The 16,459-nt window shown below is 37.7% G+C and overlaps 1 protein-coding gene across 1 annotated transcript in view; it reads left to right on the forward strand.

The window, feature by feature from the left end:
• LOC107044530 (haloacid dehalogenase-like hydrolase domain-containing 5) overlaps positions 1-16,459 on the forward strand; it is a 37,030-nt gene that overhangs the window by 12,755 nt on the left and 7,816 nt on the right. Inside the window, exon 2 of the mRNA XM_015266446.1 lies at positions 14,161-14,978. Within this exon, the coding sequence (XP_015121932.1) occupies positions 14,161-14,978 (818 nt within the window). The remainder of the gene's footprint in view (positions 1-14,160; positions 14,979-16,459) is intronic.

Below are 16,459 nucleotides of genomic sequence, written 5' to 3' on the forward strand. Positions count from 1 at the left end.
AATATTGAATCGAACGATCAGTGATTGTCACAGGCATATGGCTCAAATAGGATTGNACTTGTAAAGGAATAGAAAAAAATAAAAATGATTTTCTTTAGGAAAAAATGTTGTTATTCAATAAAATTCCGCATACATAAGTCTTCTTAATCCACCCAATGCTTATACTACCGTTTTCATCCTCTTCAAAACTAAGAAAAGTAATAATACTATAAGCCAACTTACAAATATTCCCAGTGCTATCGCTAAAAATAATGCAGTATTGGATGATTGCTCACCTTTTTTTACACTCATATAAAAATTCATCTAGTTGTACATAATACTGGGGAAGTGAGTCAATATATTTTGGTACTATCGGTGTAACATTGAGGTTTCTAGCGACGAGTATATAGCAAATTAATATAGCCACCTAATATAGCAAATTATGTTCATTGGAATGATCCTAATGACCTAGTTGATCGCCTCCGACTACTTATAACTTTGCAAGTAGCTAAAAATCATACCGAAATTATCTCCATTATTGAAGAACTCCGTAAAGCTAGGATCATATATTAGAGTACCCATATATTATAATCTTCCATCAGGCGCACAATCAGGGCTAGATCGTTATTTGAGCTCACATAATGGTTACGCTAAATGTGCTTTAACATAATCATTACCAATCCTTATTTCCGGAGAATCAGCCCCAAAATGCTCAATTATGAAAATCAATTGATTCGTGACGGTGTTTGTGAGGAGGCGTCAATACTAGTCAAAATATTTCAATGCCACCTTGTGAGAGGAAACTAGCAATGGGCGATCTGTCAAAAGTTTGGAGTTCAAAAACACTTCTAATGTTTGGATCGATGAGGAAACGCTGGTGGGGGAATCCTGATATGAACCATCAGGCTAATCGTAATTTTACCAGCCAAGTGGATTCTTTGGACAAGACAATATAATGGCCACAGTTTTAGCGTTTCAACTACTCATAGCATCATTCTGTCACTCTATGGATTTTGTAAATACGGTTTTCCAATGGGTTGCATTATGAATGGACAGCTGAGTGGAAACTAGCAAGACACATTGACTAGAAGACAATAATTCCTCAAAGGCCAGTCATCACACGAGATGAACTAGAATATATGAATCATACATGTAAATATTATGCAGAGGCTATTACACGCGTGACAGTGCTTTGTGGTGAAAATCGGTTGCGGTGGGTTCAGAAAGAAGAAAAATACATGGACCAATTACTGTTTTTCATGAATCAATCAGTGTCTGAGGAAAGTAAATGTCTACCTTCTGGATATGTTGGAATTATCACAGAAACTCTTTTCGGATCATTGAATGAAATCCAACTCAACTATGAGGAAATATTGAATCGAACGATCAGTGATTGTCACAGGCATATGGCTCAAATAGGATTGCATCACCTACATGATCAGCTCGATCAATTGAGAAATAAAAATGAAACCTGTGTTGAAGATTTTTTAAAGGCCGTCAAATTCATAAAGAGTCCCAAAAAGAGAGCAAATTCCCATCATTGCTTCATCATGGAATGCTGAATAGCATCCGATATTGGTCGAAACGTTTGCAAATCGAGCTGGATAAGTACATGTATTCTCTGGAAACGATAATTGATCCCATACATTCTGCAAACGCAGAAGTCATTCATTTTGAATTATTCACTTATACAAAACTGGAAAGTGCTGTCAATAATTTCATTGCAATGAGACAGGATCAGTCATTGGTTCTCCTTTTCTCGATTGAACAACCACGTTCTGATGATTTACTAGAAAAATTGAAGGTAAAGATTGGATGTGATGATGGGAAATTAGATGTAATATTGAAAATCCTACTGTTCAACTCAAAGACATAGGAATTGTACAAAATGTATCCATATCCTACAGCACAAGTGTTTGGCTGCAGCCAGGGGTAAGCGTACATTCAACCTCGACGGGCCTACCTGCTGCTTAGCCAACGTCATTCTACCCTGGCACGCTCCGAGGACATTGCCGAATGCCTGACCACAGATGGTCATGAGTATATTTANAACTTACAAATATTCCCAGTGCTATCGCTAAAAATAATGCAGTATTGGATGATTGCTCACCTTTTTTTACACTCATATAAAAATTCATCTAGTTGTACATAATACTGGGGAAGTGAGTCAATATATTTTGGTACTATCGGTGTAACATTGAGGTTTCTAGCGACGAGTATATAGCAAATTAATATAGCCACCTAATATAGCAAATTATGTTCATTGGAATGATCCTAATGACCTAGTTGATCGCCTCCGACTACTTATAACTTTGCAAGTAGCTAAAAATCATACCGAAATTATCTCCATTATTGAAGAACTCCGTAAAGCTAGGATCATATATTAGAGTACCCATATATTATAATCTTCCATCAGGCGCACAATCAGGGCTAGATCGTTATTTGAGCTCACATAATGGTTACGCTAAATGTGCTTTAACATAATCATTACCAATCCTTATTTCCGGAGAATCAGCCCCAAAATGCTCAATTATGAAAATCAATTGATTCGTGACGGTGTTTGTGAGGAGGCGTCAATACTAGTCAAAATATTTCAATGCCACCTTGTGAGAGGAAACTAGCAATGGGCGATCTGTCAAAAGTTTGGAGTTCAAAAACACTTCTAATGTTTGGATCGATGAGGAAACGCTGGTGGGGGAATCCTGATATGAACCATCAGGCTAATCGTAATTTTACCAGCCAAGTGGATTCTTTGGACAAGACAATATAATGGCCACAGTTTTAGCGTTTCAACTACTCATAGCATCATTCTGTCACTCTATGGATTTTGTAAATACGGTTTTCCAATGGGTTGCATTATGAATGGACAGCTGAGTGGAAACTAGCAAGACACATTGACTAGAAGACAATAATTCCTCAAAGGCCAGTCATCACACGAGATGAACTAGAATATATGAATCATACATGTAAATATTATGCAGAGGCTATTACATGCGTGATAGTACTTTGTGGTGAAAATCGGTTGCGGTGGGTTCAGAAAGAAGAAAAATAGATGAACCAATGACTGTTTTTCATGAATCAATCAGTGTCTGAGGAAAGTAAATGTCTACCTTCTGGATATGTTGGAATTACCTCAGAAACTCATTTCGGATCATTGAATGAAATCCAACTCAACTATGAGGAAATATTGAATCGAACGATCAGTGATTGTCACAGGCATATGGCTCAAATAGGATTGCATCACCTACATGATCAGCTCGATCAATTGAGAAATAAAAATGAAACCTGTGTTGAAGATTTTTTAAAGGCCGTCAAATTCATAAAGAGTCCCAAAAAGAGAGCAAATTCCCATCATTGCTTCATCATGGAATGCTGAATAGCATCCGATATTGGTCGAAACGTTTGCAAATCGAGCTGGATAAGTACATGTATTCTCTGGAAACGATAATTGATCCCATACATTCTGCAAACGCAGAAGTCATTCATTTTGAATTATTCACTTATACAAAACTGGAAAGTGCTGTCAATAATTTCATTGCAATGAGACAGGATCAGTCATTGGTTCTCCTTTTCTCGATTGAACAACCACGTTCTGATGATTTACTAGAAAAATTGAAGGTAAAGATTGGATGTGATGATGGGAAATTAGATGTAATATTGAAAATCCTACTGTTCAACTCAAAGACATAGGAATTGTACAAAATGTATCCATATCCTACAGCACAAGTGTTTGGCTGCAGCCAGGGGTAAGCGTACATTCAACCTCGACGGGCCTACCTGCTGCTTAGCCAACGTCATTCTACCCTGGCACGCTCCGAGGACATTGCCGAATGCCTGACCACAGATGGTCATGAGTATATTTATAAACTGAAGTACCCATTCTATGATGCTACTTCTCAACCAATTTGTGAGGCTGCAATGTTTATGACTGGTAGACAACTATCACCTCTTCCTGATTGTAATATCAAATTGAGTTCTGCCTTTCAGTCATATTGGAAACAAACTGAACACGGCTGGCTTTACTCAGTGCCCGAGAGAGAGGAGGTGAATGTTTCATGTGGGGGCGAGCGGAGAGATGCAATGAATATCTCAGGCACAGGGATTCTTCAAGTCAAGACAGGATGTGAAGTTTTCACATCTTNATGAACCAATGACTGTTTTTCATGAATCAATCAGTGTCTGAGGAAAGTAAATGTCTACCTTCTGGATATGTTGGAATTACCTCAGAAACTCATTTCGGATCATTGAATGAAATCCAACTCAACTATGAGGAAATATTGAATCGAACGATCAGTGATTGTCACAGGCATATGGCTCAAATAGGATTGCATCACCTACATGATCAGCTCGATCAATTGAGAAATAAAAATGAAACCTGTGTTGAAGATTTTTTAAAGGCCGTCAAATTCATAAAGAGTCCCAAAAAGAGAGCAAATTCCCATCATTGCTTCATCATGGAATGCTGAATAGCATCCGATATTGGTCGAAACGTTTGCAAATCGAGCTGGATAAGTACATGTATTCTCTGGAAACGATAATTGATCCCATACATTCTGCAAACGCAGAAGTCATTCATTTTGAATTATTCACTTATACAAAACTGGAAAGTGCTGTCAATAATTTCATTGCAATGAGACAGGATCAGTCATTGGTTCTCCTTTTCTCGATTGAACAACCACGTTCTGATGATTTACTAGAAAAATTGAAGGTAAAGATTGGATGTGATGATGGGAAATTAGATGTAATATTGAAAATCCTACTGTTCAACTCAAAGACATAGGAATTGTACAAAATGTATCCATATCCTACAGCACAAGTGTTTGGCTGCAGCCAGGGGTAAGCGTACATTCAACCTCGACGGGCCTACCTGCTGCTTAGCCAACGTCATTCTACCCTGGCACGCTCCGAGGACATTGCCGAATGCCTGACCACAGATGGTCATGAGTATATTTATAAACTGAAGTACCCATTCTATGATGCTACTTCTCAACCAATTTGTGAGGCTGCAATGTTTATGACTGGTAGACAACTATCACCTCTTCCTGATTGTAATATCAAATTGAGTTCTGCCTTTCAGTCATATTGGAAACAAACTGAACACGGCTGGCTTTACTCAGTGCCCGAGAGAGAGGAGGTGAATGTTTCATGTGGGGGCGAGCGGAGAGATGCAATGAATATCTCAGGCACAGGGATTCTTCAAGTCAAGACAGGATGTGAAGTTTTCACATCTTATGCAACGATGATTGGGTACCAACAATTTGTGGACATATCAGTAGAATATATCGTCGTTAGAAACCTCAATGTTACACCGATAGTACCAAAATATATTGATTTACTTCCCCAGTATTATGTACAACTAGATGAATTTTTATATGTGTAAAAAAAAGTTGAGCAATCATCCAATACTGCATTATTTTTAGCGATAGCACTGGGAATATTTGTAAGTTGGCTTATAGTATTATTACTTTTCTTAGTTTTGAAGAGGATGAAAACGGTAGTATAAGCATTCGGTGGATTAAGGAGACTTATGTATGCGGAATTTTATTGAATAATGACGTTTTTTCCTAAAGAAAATCATTTTCATATTTTCTATTCCTTTACAAGTTATTTACAATAGCATTATGTTTAAATCCGTAAGGCAAAGTGTCTGTTGTATCTGGCAAGAGAATGCGGTTATCATCGTGCCAACTTGGAGCTAATTTCGTCTGATTGATGGTAAACACATCATGTTTTATGGATCTAATCATATTTTGTGACATCCAAACATTTTGATGCTGCTTCAAGTATGCTTCATAATCATCGAATGTGATACGCTTCAACGTCGATCTTTTAATTCCTTTGGCACGTGATTTTTCCCAATCTTCACCAGACACTTTGAAACTATACATTTTTGCTCGCAGTCCCACGAACTCAATCATCACTTTGCCATCATTTTCATCCTTCATTAGACCTATTTCTTTCTTATTTCTTAGAGACATATTATATACATTATTTACAGGGTAATCCGAAGTATCAAATTTGTCTCTATTATTCTTCATAACTTCAGAAATATCATCTTTAAAGTGATAGATAAGACTATCTGTATCGGTGTACAATAATTTCACCCTATTGTTGAAAGTATTTTTTACATAATTATAATGAAAATCGTAAATGTATGTTTTAGAAATATCTAGAATACTGAAGCCTACATATATTGGTTTATTAAATTCAATTTTTGTACGGCTCATTAGAATTATTACCAAATCCTTATCGAAAATAATACTGCTATGGAAATTGGGCTTAGCAATCCAGCTCTCAGCACCCCCTCGTCCCTCCCATTTTGATACTAGTTTCACATCCACATGTTTCCTCACATTTTCCATAGTGTTTCTAAAAACTGCGTTATTCATCAATTTGTAAAAAAATTTCTCAAAGTCTTTCTGGGATTTTTTTCTGTAATTAGTATTTAAATCAATATATCTCTTTAACCATGAGCTTTGAGAGAATTTCAAGATTCTATGAACTCTAGTGATCTTTACACCCAAACTACAATATTGCTTTAAATTCTTATAATGAATGACGTAATTTTTTTTTTAGTCTAAACTCGTCAATAATTTTGGTAACTTTGACTGACCGTTTGGGGGAATTATATGCTCTGGGCACAATGGCAAGTCTCTACGTTCTTGATGCAACTTCTCTGAGTACTCCAGGTCAATCTCCAGGATGGTCAATCTCCAGTCCTTGCGTCATCTGGAATTTTTAGGACGTCGAGGGATGACCAATCTTCCATCCAGGTGAAGTTTCCATGAGGTAAATAATGGCTCATGGCGGCTCCCTATAAGTTGTTGACATCAAAGTACATCAAGTTCTTCTTTAGGGTTATGCGTATCAGCTCCCATGTACCGATTATTTGCTCTCCCATATCGGTTTGAACACTGCGACAATCCTCCTCTGATGCCTTTTTCAATGAAGAGGAGAATTTCCGGGGCTTGGAATAATTCCATATCGATTTTTGTCATTTTGAGCATAGCATCAAGTGCTAAACCAGGTGCAGTGTAGTAATGGAGAGGATCCAATTTATATGATGTGAAACGTTTCTCTCGGAAATTCTCGAAAATATCCGCCAACAATACATCAGTTTTTAAATATAAATCTGAATATTCACCGAGAGTATTGATGCCGAAATTTCTTCAGAATGCATGCATGATTGTAATCTCTATCTGATATGTGCTCGTCATTCAGTTGAGAATAAAAATCTTCTTGCCGAGGTAATTGGCGTTCACTTAATTTCTCCCATGAATCCAAGTATTCGTATGGGAAAACTCCTTTACTTGTGACGAGTTCAAATTTTTGTTTTTGAAGGTAATAACTGGTTATTATTCTTTTTCCCCTCCTCTAAATATGAAGCCATTTTATCGATACTAGTGTCCATAAAACGGAATGAGTCAATGAATCTCAAGTGGACTCTTGTCGATTTGACCAATTTCGTAAAGGAAATGTATTTCTCTTTATTAATTGGTGGTAATGTAACTGAGCCTTGGAATTGTTTGGCTAGAGATTTAATAGAAAAATATGACTCATAAACTGACAAATTGTGAAAAACTACTGGGATTACACACGATTCCGTGTAATTCAAATTACAACCGGGATGAACGGCACCACGATATTTGCTTGTGAAGTGGCAGTGATCCCGATGTTTCACTGCTTTTTCGGTGAATGCTCTGCCACAAACGTAACAATTTTTAGCTGCATTAAAAGCTCGCTCCATTTCAAAAGTCAAGTTCATGGGCTCATTTCGCTGTGATTGAGAATCGACTTTTATCGCTAACAGATGTAACTGCTCAATGAACCACTATATCCAGTCTTTCCCATGATAATTAAAGAGTTCCGATTTTGAGTCATCATAACTACATTTCACATAAAATGCGACACTGAATGGCACATGATTTTGATATATTTTCGTGTTTTGATCATTGTCATTGAGTACTTTTTCCAATAAACATTCAGTATCGGCATATACAACATATGGAACAGCCAGTTGATTTTTGAAGTTTTGAAATTTCAAATTTCTTTCATCACCACGGGGAAAAATCATTCGACACTTGTTCATCGATACACAATCGACCCTATGATTAGTGTACGCTTCTTCCTTGAAAAAGTGGAATAAACACCTGTCACATAAAAGTGTTCTACTTTTTTTCCTTGAAATTTGATAGCTGAGTAAGCGAGATAAATTGGAGATCCATGTGTAGTGATTAATCTTTTCTTGCTCATCTTCATCGAGGTTGTCTTCTTTTTCAATCATGAGAAGGTGAATCGTTCTTCATTCCTGTTGTAGTGTGGTGGGAGGATTTTTGCTTAAATACAGTGGCACAATCCATTTTTTATCTGATTCTTCATCACTATCAATTCCATATACATTTATCGACAATTCATTCGTCTTTTCGAAATTCGGAATGTCTTTCAATGCTATCGGGTACTTGAAATTAGCAAAACTTTTTACGATAGTGCTGAAAGAGGGATATGAATTTGTTCATTACTTATCTCGAACATTGTAACGAGCGGGCATGATGGACCATAAAAGCAGTAGGCATCGTCTTTATTTTGAACGTTCACGACAGCATGTTTCTTTTTAATCCATCCAGGTAGTTCAACAAAGCTAGATCCTCCCCGCAATGGATTATATTTATTCATATGCACTTCCAAATTGATGACGTCAACTAATCTCCAGCCGGAGTCTCTTTCCTGGAACTCAACCGCTTTCACTAGAAGTTTGTCTCTTGTTTTCATCAAACCACTGCCTAATATCAGTTGAATCAAGAATTATTCCATTTTTGGTATTGATATATTTCTCTTCTTCAAGAAGATGTTCATCTCGATTAATTTCATATTTACATGTTAATACTACATTCACTTTCAAACTTCCTTCTTGTTTCAATGCATTTTTCAAACGTACACAGAGCATTCGTCTAGCACCATCTAAAAATTTGGGTATGTCTGCATTTTTCACGTTAATAATTACACCGGTTCTCATACGACCCTCAAAAACACTTTGTAAGTCCTCCCATCGGACTCCATCAGTTAAATTACCCCTTAAGTCTCCTCCTATCACTCCCAAGTTTCTCAACTTTGCATAGAACGCTTTCAGTCATCCTAACATGTGAGTTATAGTATATTTCAGTACATATGGGGCAATATCGTCTTTAACGTGTGTGGGGTTTACAGCATGAGCCGAAGGCAAGTTATGTAACCACACACGTTAAGGACAAAATTTCCCAACCAGTACTGAACAAAATTTTATGTCACGAAGCCTGAAACCGACTGAATTAGACACGAGACGCGAAGCGTCGAGTGTGTAATCCAGCCGGTTTCAGGCATGAGTGGCATAAAACGGCTTTTTTCACTATGACTCGAACTCCTCTTCAATAATGCATTAATTTCTTCGAATATCCTCTGATGTGTTTAATCCATTGTTGAATTTCCCTGGGTCTCCTATTCGTTTTCACTATTTCATACGCATCATTCAATGACCTTAATAATCTTTTACACGCATTAGGATTCATGTTTTTCACGATAAAGGCACTAAAGAACTAGCGGAAAACCAAGGTGAAATTTGTTTATATAAAGGCACATGTGGGTGTGCCTATGCTCGACCCCTCTGGAAAATGTCACGTGATTGGTTGAAAAAGAATCATGTGACTCATGGAAAATTATTTACGAAATAGCAACACTTTTTGTTCGTGGGAAAAAAATATCTGAACACTGTACTCGATAACATTTCATCTTTGCGGTGCGATAGGACATTAAAGCGTCCGAGAACTCTGCTCCAGTTGGTCAAACATCATGTTCTTAGGGTTGTGAGTACACGTGCGTTCCCAGGTAAACCGAGAAAATCTATGTAAACGAAACATTGCATTCGGACATCTTCCAATGCATTTCCATCCTTATCAGTTTGCAGCAGATGAAGATATTTCGGAAACTCCTCCTACTACAACGTGTACAATTTGTCGAGGACTATGCCAAATTGGTGGGGGTACCTAAGTTTCTGGTTGACTGATCCTCTACCTTTGCAGATATACTTACTCCCTCCCCTTTTGAACCCTTCTTTTCAAAATAAATATTTATATATTTATATCGTTATCAACAACAATTTCACACGAAGAGGAGCGGCAAACGAGAAAGTACTGGAAAACTCAAGTTCAGACATGTCTGGAAAATGTCAAGTGGAGCCAGGTGTCAATGTTTGAAGAAGGCCCCCTTCTATAATATCTACAGCAAACTAAAACAGCGAATTAGTCAACCCTTTCACCCCCCGCGGCAGTGTACTGAGAAGTTCGGGTGTACTAATTGATTAATTAATTAATCGACTCTCGAATTTTCTTTTATTTACTTTTGCTTTTTTTTTCACGAGTATTCAATCTTCTAAATTGAAATGACAAATTTCTTTGCGACTTACTACGTTTCCTCGAATCTAAATGCTTTTCGCATGTAATTTACTTAATTAATCCCTCCCTGGCTTAAGGGAGATTTTCAGGTTTCTACTGGGGGTACCCCTCCAGTATAGACCTCTTAAGGAGCTTCTACTACGGATACCCCTCTAGTGTAGGCTCGGACTTGGCTTCCGCCGGGGATACCCCTCCGATTTCAGCCTTCTACGAGAAATTTGACTTTCCCACCCTCTAGACCAATCTCCTTCTCTAATGGTTTCCACCGGGGATACCCCTCCGGTTTCCACCTCCTAATGGGGAATTCACGTCTCCACCAGGGATACCCCTCTGGTTTCAACGGAGATTCGCCATTCTAATTCTCTCTGGGAATGGCTTCGTCCGGGGATACCCCTCCGAACTAGACCTCCTATCGGAACTTCCACTAGGGATACCCCTCTAGTGGAGGTTCAGGCTTGGTTTCTACCGGGGATACCCCTCCGGTTTAGGCCGCCTTGTGTTGCTTACAAGGGAACCCTTCTAGTGAGCTAAGTCTGCGTGAGATACTGATTTTTCGCTGCTCTGCAGCTCCTTTTATATGCTTCGCGCTGCCCTTGGACTCTTCTCCCACTCTACTACTCTCAACTCTCTCCCGATTGGCTGCGACTCCCACCAATCGGCGCGATTGCGCGGCGAAACACGAATAGTTTGCGCTACTATCGGGCTCTTCAGTCGTTTTCCTCTCTCATGCGTACGCGATTTTACCGACTGTTGCTCTTTATCTCGAGTCGGTAACTTGAAATTCTTCTTCCCTAATAAATTTTCTCTTGCAAATTTTCTTTATTGATTTCTCTCTCACTTCTTTTTCTAATTTCTTTTGAAAATCAGTTTCAACAAGGGTTCGGGGAAAAAAATGATAATAATTCAACGCAAACACTTGGGGTCACAAATTTTTTTGGAAAATGCACCGGGGGTGTTGGGGGTTGATCCCCATTAAGAATTCTCTCGGTGCCCTAATTAGGGAATTTTTCATTAATTTTTGAAAATAAATTCTACCAAGTCTTCGAGATAAATAAAGGGTAATTATTCAACGCAAACACTTGGGGTCAAAATTTTCGGTGGAAAATGCACCGGTGGGGTTGGGGATTATTCTCGATTGAGAATTTTCCCGCTGCCCTAATCAGGGGATTTTTAATAATTTTTTTTGTGAATTCCAAATTGTGTGGACGGCCGAAGGATTTTCATGAGCCCCCCCGCCGTGCATTTTCAAAAAAAAAAAATTTTGGTCCCAAGTGCTTGCGTTGGATTATTATCTTTTTTTTCCCCCGAGCCCNCCCGCGCGCCCCGGTGCATTTTCCACAAAAAATTTTGACCCCAAGTGTTTGCGTTGGATTATTACCCTTCATTGCCCCCTTAAGGATTAGTGAAATTGATGGTTAAAAATTAATTAAAAATTGCCTAATTAGGGCACCGGGAAAATTCTAAATAGGGATCAACCTCCAACGGCCTCGGTGCATTGTCCAAAAAAAAATTTGACCTCAAGTATTTGCGTTGGATAATTCCTCTTTATTTACTCCGAAGACTCGGTGGAATTGATTTTCAAAAATTAATTAAAAATTCTCTAATTAGGGCACCGGTAAAATTCCAAATGGGGATCAACCCCCAACCCCCCCGGTGCATTTTCCAAAAAGAAATTTGACTTCAAGTGTTTGCGTTTGATTATAATTCTTTTTTTTTTCACTCGGATTTGTAAAAACCAATTAAAAATCCCCTACTGAGTGCACCGATATATCTCCCCCCTATTAGTCTTCCCCCATCCCTCAGGTACAAATAGACAATGTTTTTAATTTTTCACGGCTTTGCTTTGTATTAATTTTTGTCATTTAACGAGATGGGAGCGTACAATGAGTGGCGGTAGTGGGGGCCGTACAGTCCCCTACCACATCTCCCGCTACGGTCTCCCGCTAGTTTTAGCGTCATATCCAATGTCAAAAATGATTTTTTTTATCACTTTTACAAATTTGGTCATTCCTACATTTTGGTCAAAAGTATATAAATGCGTCTGTGACGTGAGAGGTTTTCTACCTCTCTTAATTGAGTCGCCAGTCGACTCAAAAACTATTGCTCAACTAGCTACGGTCAGAGCTCACGCGGATTTCTCTCAAGATCTAACGTGACGCGACTAGGATAGGATTTGATTAGGTATTCTTCGTATAAAACAATCGAGCACCACTGTTACATTAATAATTGACAGTATATTGAATAGATAGGTAAAGTATAAAATCAACTGTTAAATGGGTTCGGTTTCGACGCGGATCTACTATAGATTTTTGGCTAGGAGAGGACGTCCGTCCATCTTCAACTCCTGCCGTACTCTGCTCTATTCCAGAGCTTCAAAGTCGTTGCTGGCCGAAAATGCTAAATAAGTGTTCTCACGGTTTTTCTAACTAACACGGCCATATGTCCATCACTGACAATGGCTAAGACAATCAAACAGCTCCATTCTGAGAAGCTGGACTCAGGTGTCACCGTGGGACTGCTTATTGAGCATTTTGAACTTTTTCTATCTAGAAAGTATTAATTGAATAAAATCGACGTGTGAATATCTCCACACGTCACACGTCATTTTGTGAAAAAAAAACATTGAAATTTTTTCATTAAAAAAAAATATTTTTTGAGAAAAAAAAATTTTTCTTCAATAATTTTTCGAAACGTGAAAAATAGTTGCTAATGAGCTGTAAATTATCTCATGTCGAAAGCCAAATTTTGTTTATTTTTCAACCATTTTTTCTGCCAACCTGCGGTAAGCTAGCATCGACGCCGTTTTTCCAAAAACTGGGTTAACTGAAAATTTTTTGAAAACGTTGAAAATTAGCTCTTAATTAGCTTCAAATTATCCGATGTCGAAAATTAAACTCTATTGATTTTTTAAATAATTTTTCTGCTAACTTACAAAAAAGCTAGCATGAATACGTTTTTTTTTTACATGGCATTAGCAGAAATGTTTTTAGATGCATATAAAATTAGCTCATAATAAGCCGCAACGCTATTGTTTTCCGAACGGCAAACAACGGCATAAAGATTAAAACTTTTGGAATTATAACAAATTATCTGGTAATGATTTTTCAATTATCCAATGTCAAAACTGATTTTTTTATCACTTTTATAAATGAGATTTAGTTCATTTCTACATTTTAGTTAAAAGTATGCAAATGCGTCGTTTTGTGAAAAAAAAAATTCAGAAAAAATTGTTTTGAAAAAAATTGTTTTTTTTTAAATTTTTTGAAACGTAAAAAAATTGCTGCTAATGAGCTCTAAATTATCCCATATAGAAAACGAAATTTTGTTCATTTTTCAACCATTTTTTCTGCTAACTTGCGGTAAGCTAGCATTAACGCCGTTTTTCAAAAAACTGGGTTAGCTGAAAATTTTTTGAAAACGTAGAAAATTAGCTCTTAATTAGCTTTAAATTATCCGATATCGAAAATCAAATTCCGTTGATTTTCTAAATAATTTTTCTGCTAAAAACAAAAAAGCTAGCAGAGACACGTTTTTTTCAAAAACGGTATTAGCAAAAAGATTTTTTAAGGCATATAAAAGTATAGCTCATAATAAGCTGCAAATTGTCCACTATTGAAAATTCGATTCTGCTACTTTTGCCTGCTAGGTTAACATATGTCAATAGAAATGCAATCGAATTTTACAGGGAATGGACTAGATTTGTCTATAAATATTTTTTCGCACGTGTAACCTTTTTAATCAAACCGTATTATTGCAGCACCTGAGTACGAAGCCAAAATTCGGCCTGATATTCGATATCGACGGTGTCATTGTGAGAGGTAAAACCGTGCTACCACCAGTGCCTGAGTCATTCGCGCGTTTACGTGATAACAGTGGTAAATTTCGGGTGCCAACTGTATTCGTAACGAACAGCGGAAATGCACTCCGTTCAGAAAAGGCGCAGGACTTGTCAAAATGGATTGGCTTCGAAGTAACTGAGGATCAGGTGGTGATGGCGCATTCACCCCTCCGTATGTTCAAGCAGTTCCACGATAAACGAGTTTTGATCTCAGGACAGGGCAAGACCCGCGAGATAGCCAAAGAACTAGGATTTAAAAATACAGTGACGATGGACGAATTAGTTAAGAATTTCCCAAGTCTAGATTACGTTAATAAAGACAGGAGGGATCCCACATGTGGTCCTGTGGACCCAAACTTCACTCCAATCGAGGGGATTGTCATGTTGAGCGAGCCCACGACGTGGGAGACATCCCTGCAGCTGATGGTAGATCTCATGATGACTGATGGAATGCCATCTAACTTACCAAATGTTCTTCCTCATCCCCACATACCTGTCCTCGCCTGTAATATGGATCTGCTGTGGGTCTCTGAAGCCCCTATACCTAGATATGGTCACGGAGCTTTTCTTGTATGTTTAGAGGCTTTGTATAAAAAAGTCACTGGAAAGGACATGATTTATACGGCGCTGATTGGAAAGCCCAGTGAAGTCACTTATTATCATGCTAATCAGATGATTATGAGGCATGCGAAGGACATTGGAATTGACCATAATGTGGACACAATTTATGCTATTGGGTGAGTTTCTCAGGGTTTTTCAGTTAGATTTGGAGGTCGTAGAAAATTCAGTTAATCATCGCACATAAAATTATTGTTTCGACTGTTCTTTCTCACAAAATATTGATTATTTTCGGCCATCATATTCGTTCAGATACTACAATAAACAGGGACAACACACTGTTTCGGATGTACAAGGAATTTCTATCCAGGGGCATGAATTTATTTATTTAAGGCCCGGGTGTACTATCTTTCGAACGTTCTCTTGATGTTTTTTTTTTTTAATCTTTCTTCATCTGAAATTGTCAATTAAGTCCTGCATCATATAGAAGTTTTCCAAAATTATGAATGAATAATGAAAAAAAAATAGAAAAAATTCTCAATTTTTTCAAAGAGCATTTTTAATTTATATTCAGAATAAGTTGAATAACAAGAAATTGAAAAATGTATCTGATTTATGGTGACATATGGCCTGTCACTCAACATCATGCAGGGGGAGGACTGATTTCGTAAATCTTTTCAACATTGTACAGAGACATTTATTACGGAAAAGGCTCTTTGAAAAAAGTTGCAATATTTTGGAGAATTTTTTAATCACATAAAAATAGCAGATGACTACATACCACTGTTTTGAAAATTGAGGTACCTAACTATCACTTCCCATGAAGAGTTAGTGTTTTGTTGTATTCTATTCTATGTTTTTGGCCGTCCAACTTCGAGGTTTTACGGGCCGAGTTAGTGTTTTGTTATCTACCATGGAAAATGACAGCTAATAGATAATTTGCGATTCGACTGTCAACCGTTATAGCGTACGGACGTCTGGACCAAATTGGGAATCAAAGAAAACTTTTTTACGGCATTTAGCTGCTTTAAATTTAATTCATTTTTCATATTTAATTGAATGTTGAGTCTATTAGTCGAATCAGTGGTTAATTCATTAATTTGGTGTGTTTGTTTGGCGGGCAAGCCGTTTTTTTCGGTCTTTGCCTCACCCATTAACCTTTCCAATTAGTTTTTTTTTTTACACAAAACAAAAGACTATTGACTCTTGCTTGAGAAATCTTTCATATTTTATAAATAAAAATGGATCACCTAGAGAAGAAAAACCCCAAAGAAGAAATCGAGAAACTAGTGAAAGAAAATGAGATCGTCGGAACTTCCCACCCCTTCAAATCTCTGAATGATCCCTCCTCCGAGACCGTCGAACTCATGGACTCTGCTGATGACATGGAATATGATCCTGATGAAATCCTAACTCAGACTTCCTCTTTGGATGAATACAGAGCTTACTGCACAGAGAACAATATCCCCTTCTCTCCCAAGCACATTCCAAAGGCAACGATGGGTGCCACCTTTTCAACTAGTCCTGCCATTTCAAAGCCAGTTACTCTTCATTCAGGTCAGATGATTACAGGAAACTCCCAGGCAAGTCCCTCTCTACCTCATAATAAAAACCATCGAGTAATCAAGAGACCTCGTACACGAGATCCTCCCGATTCAGA

This window comes from Diachasma alloeum, unplaced genomic scaffold, assembly GCF_001412515.2.
Source record: "Diachasma alloeum isolate Michigan unplaced genomic scaffold, Dall2.0 Dall_scaffold_00755, whole genome shotgun sequence".
NCBI lineage: Eukaryota > Metazoa > Arthropoda > Insecta > Hymenoptera > Braconidae > Diachasma > Diachasma alloeum.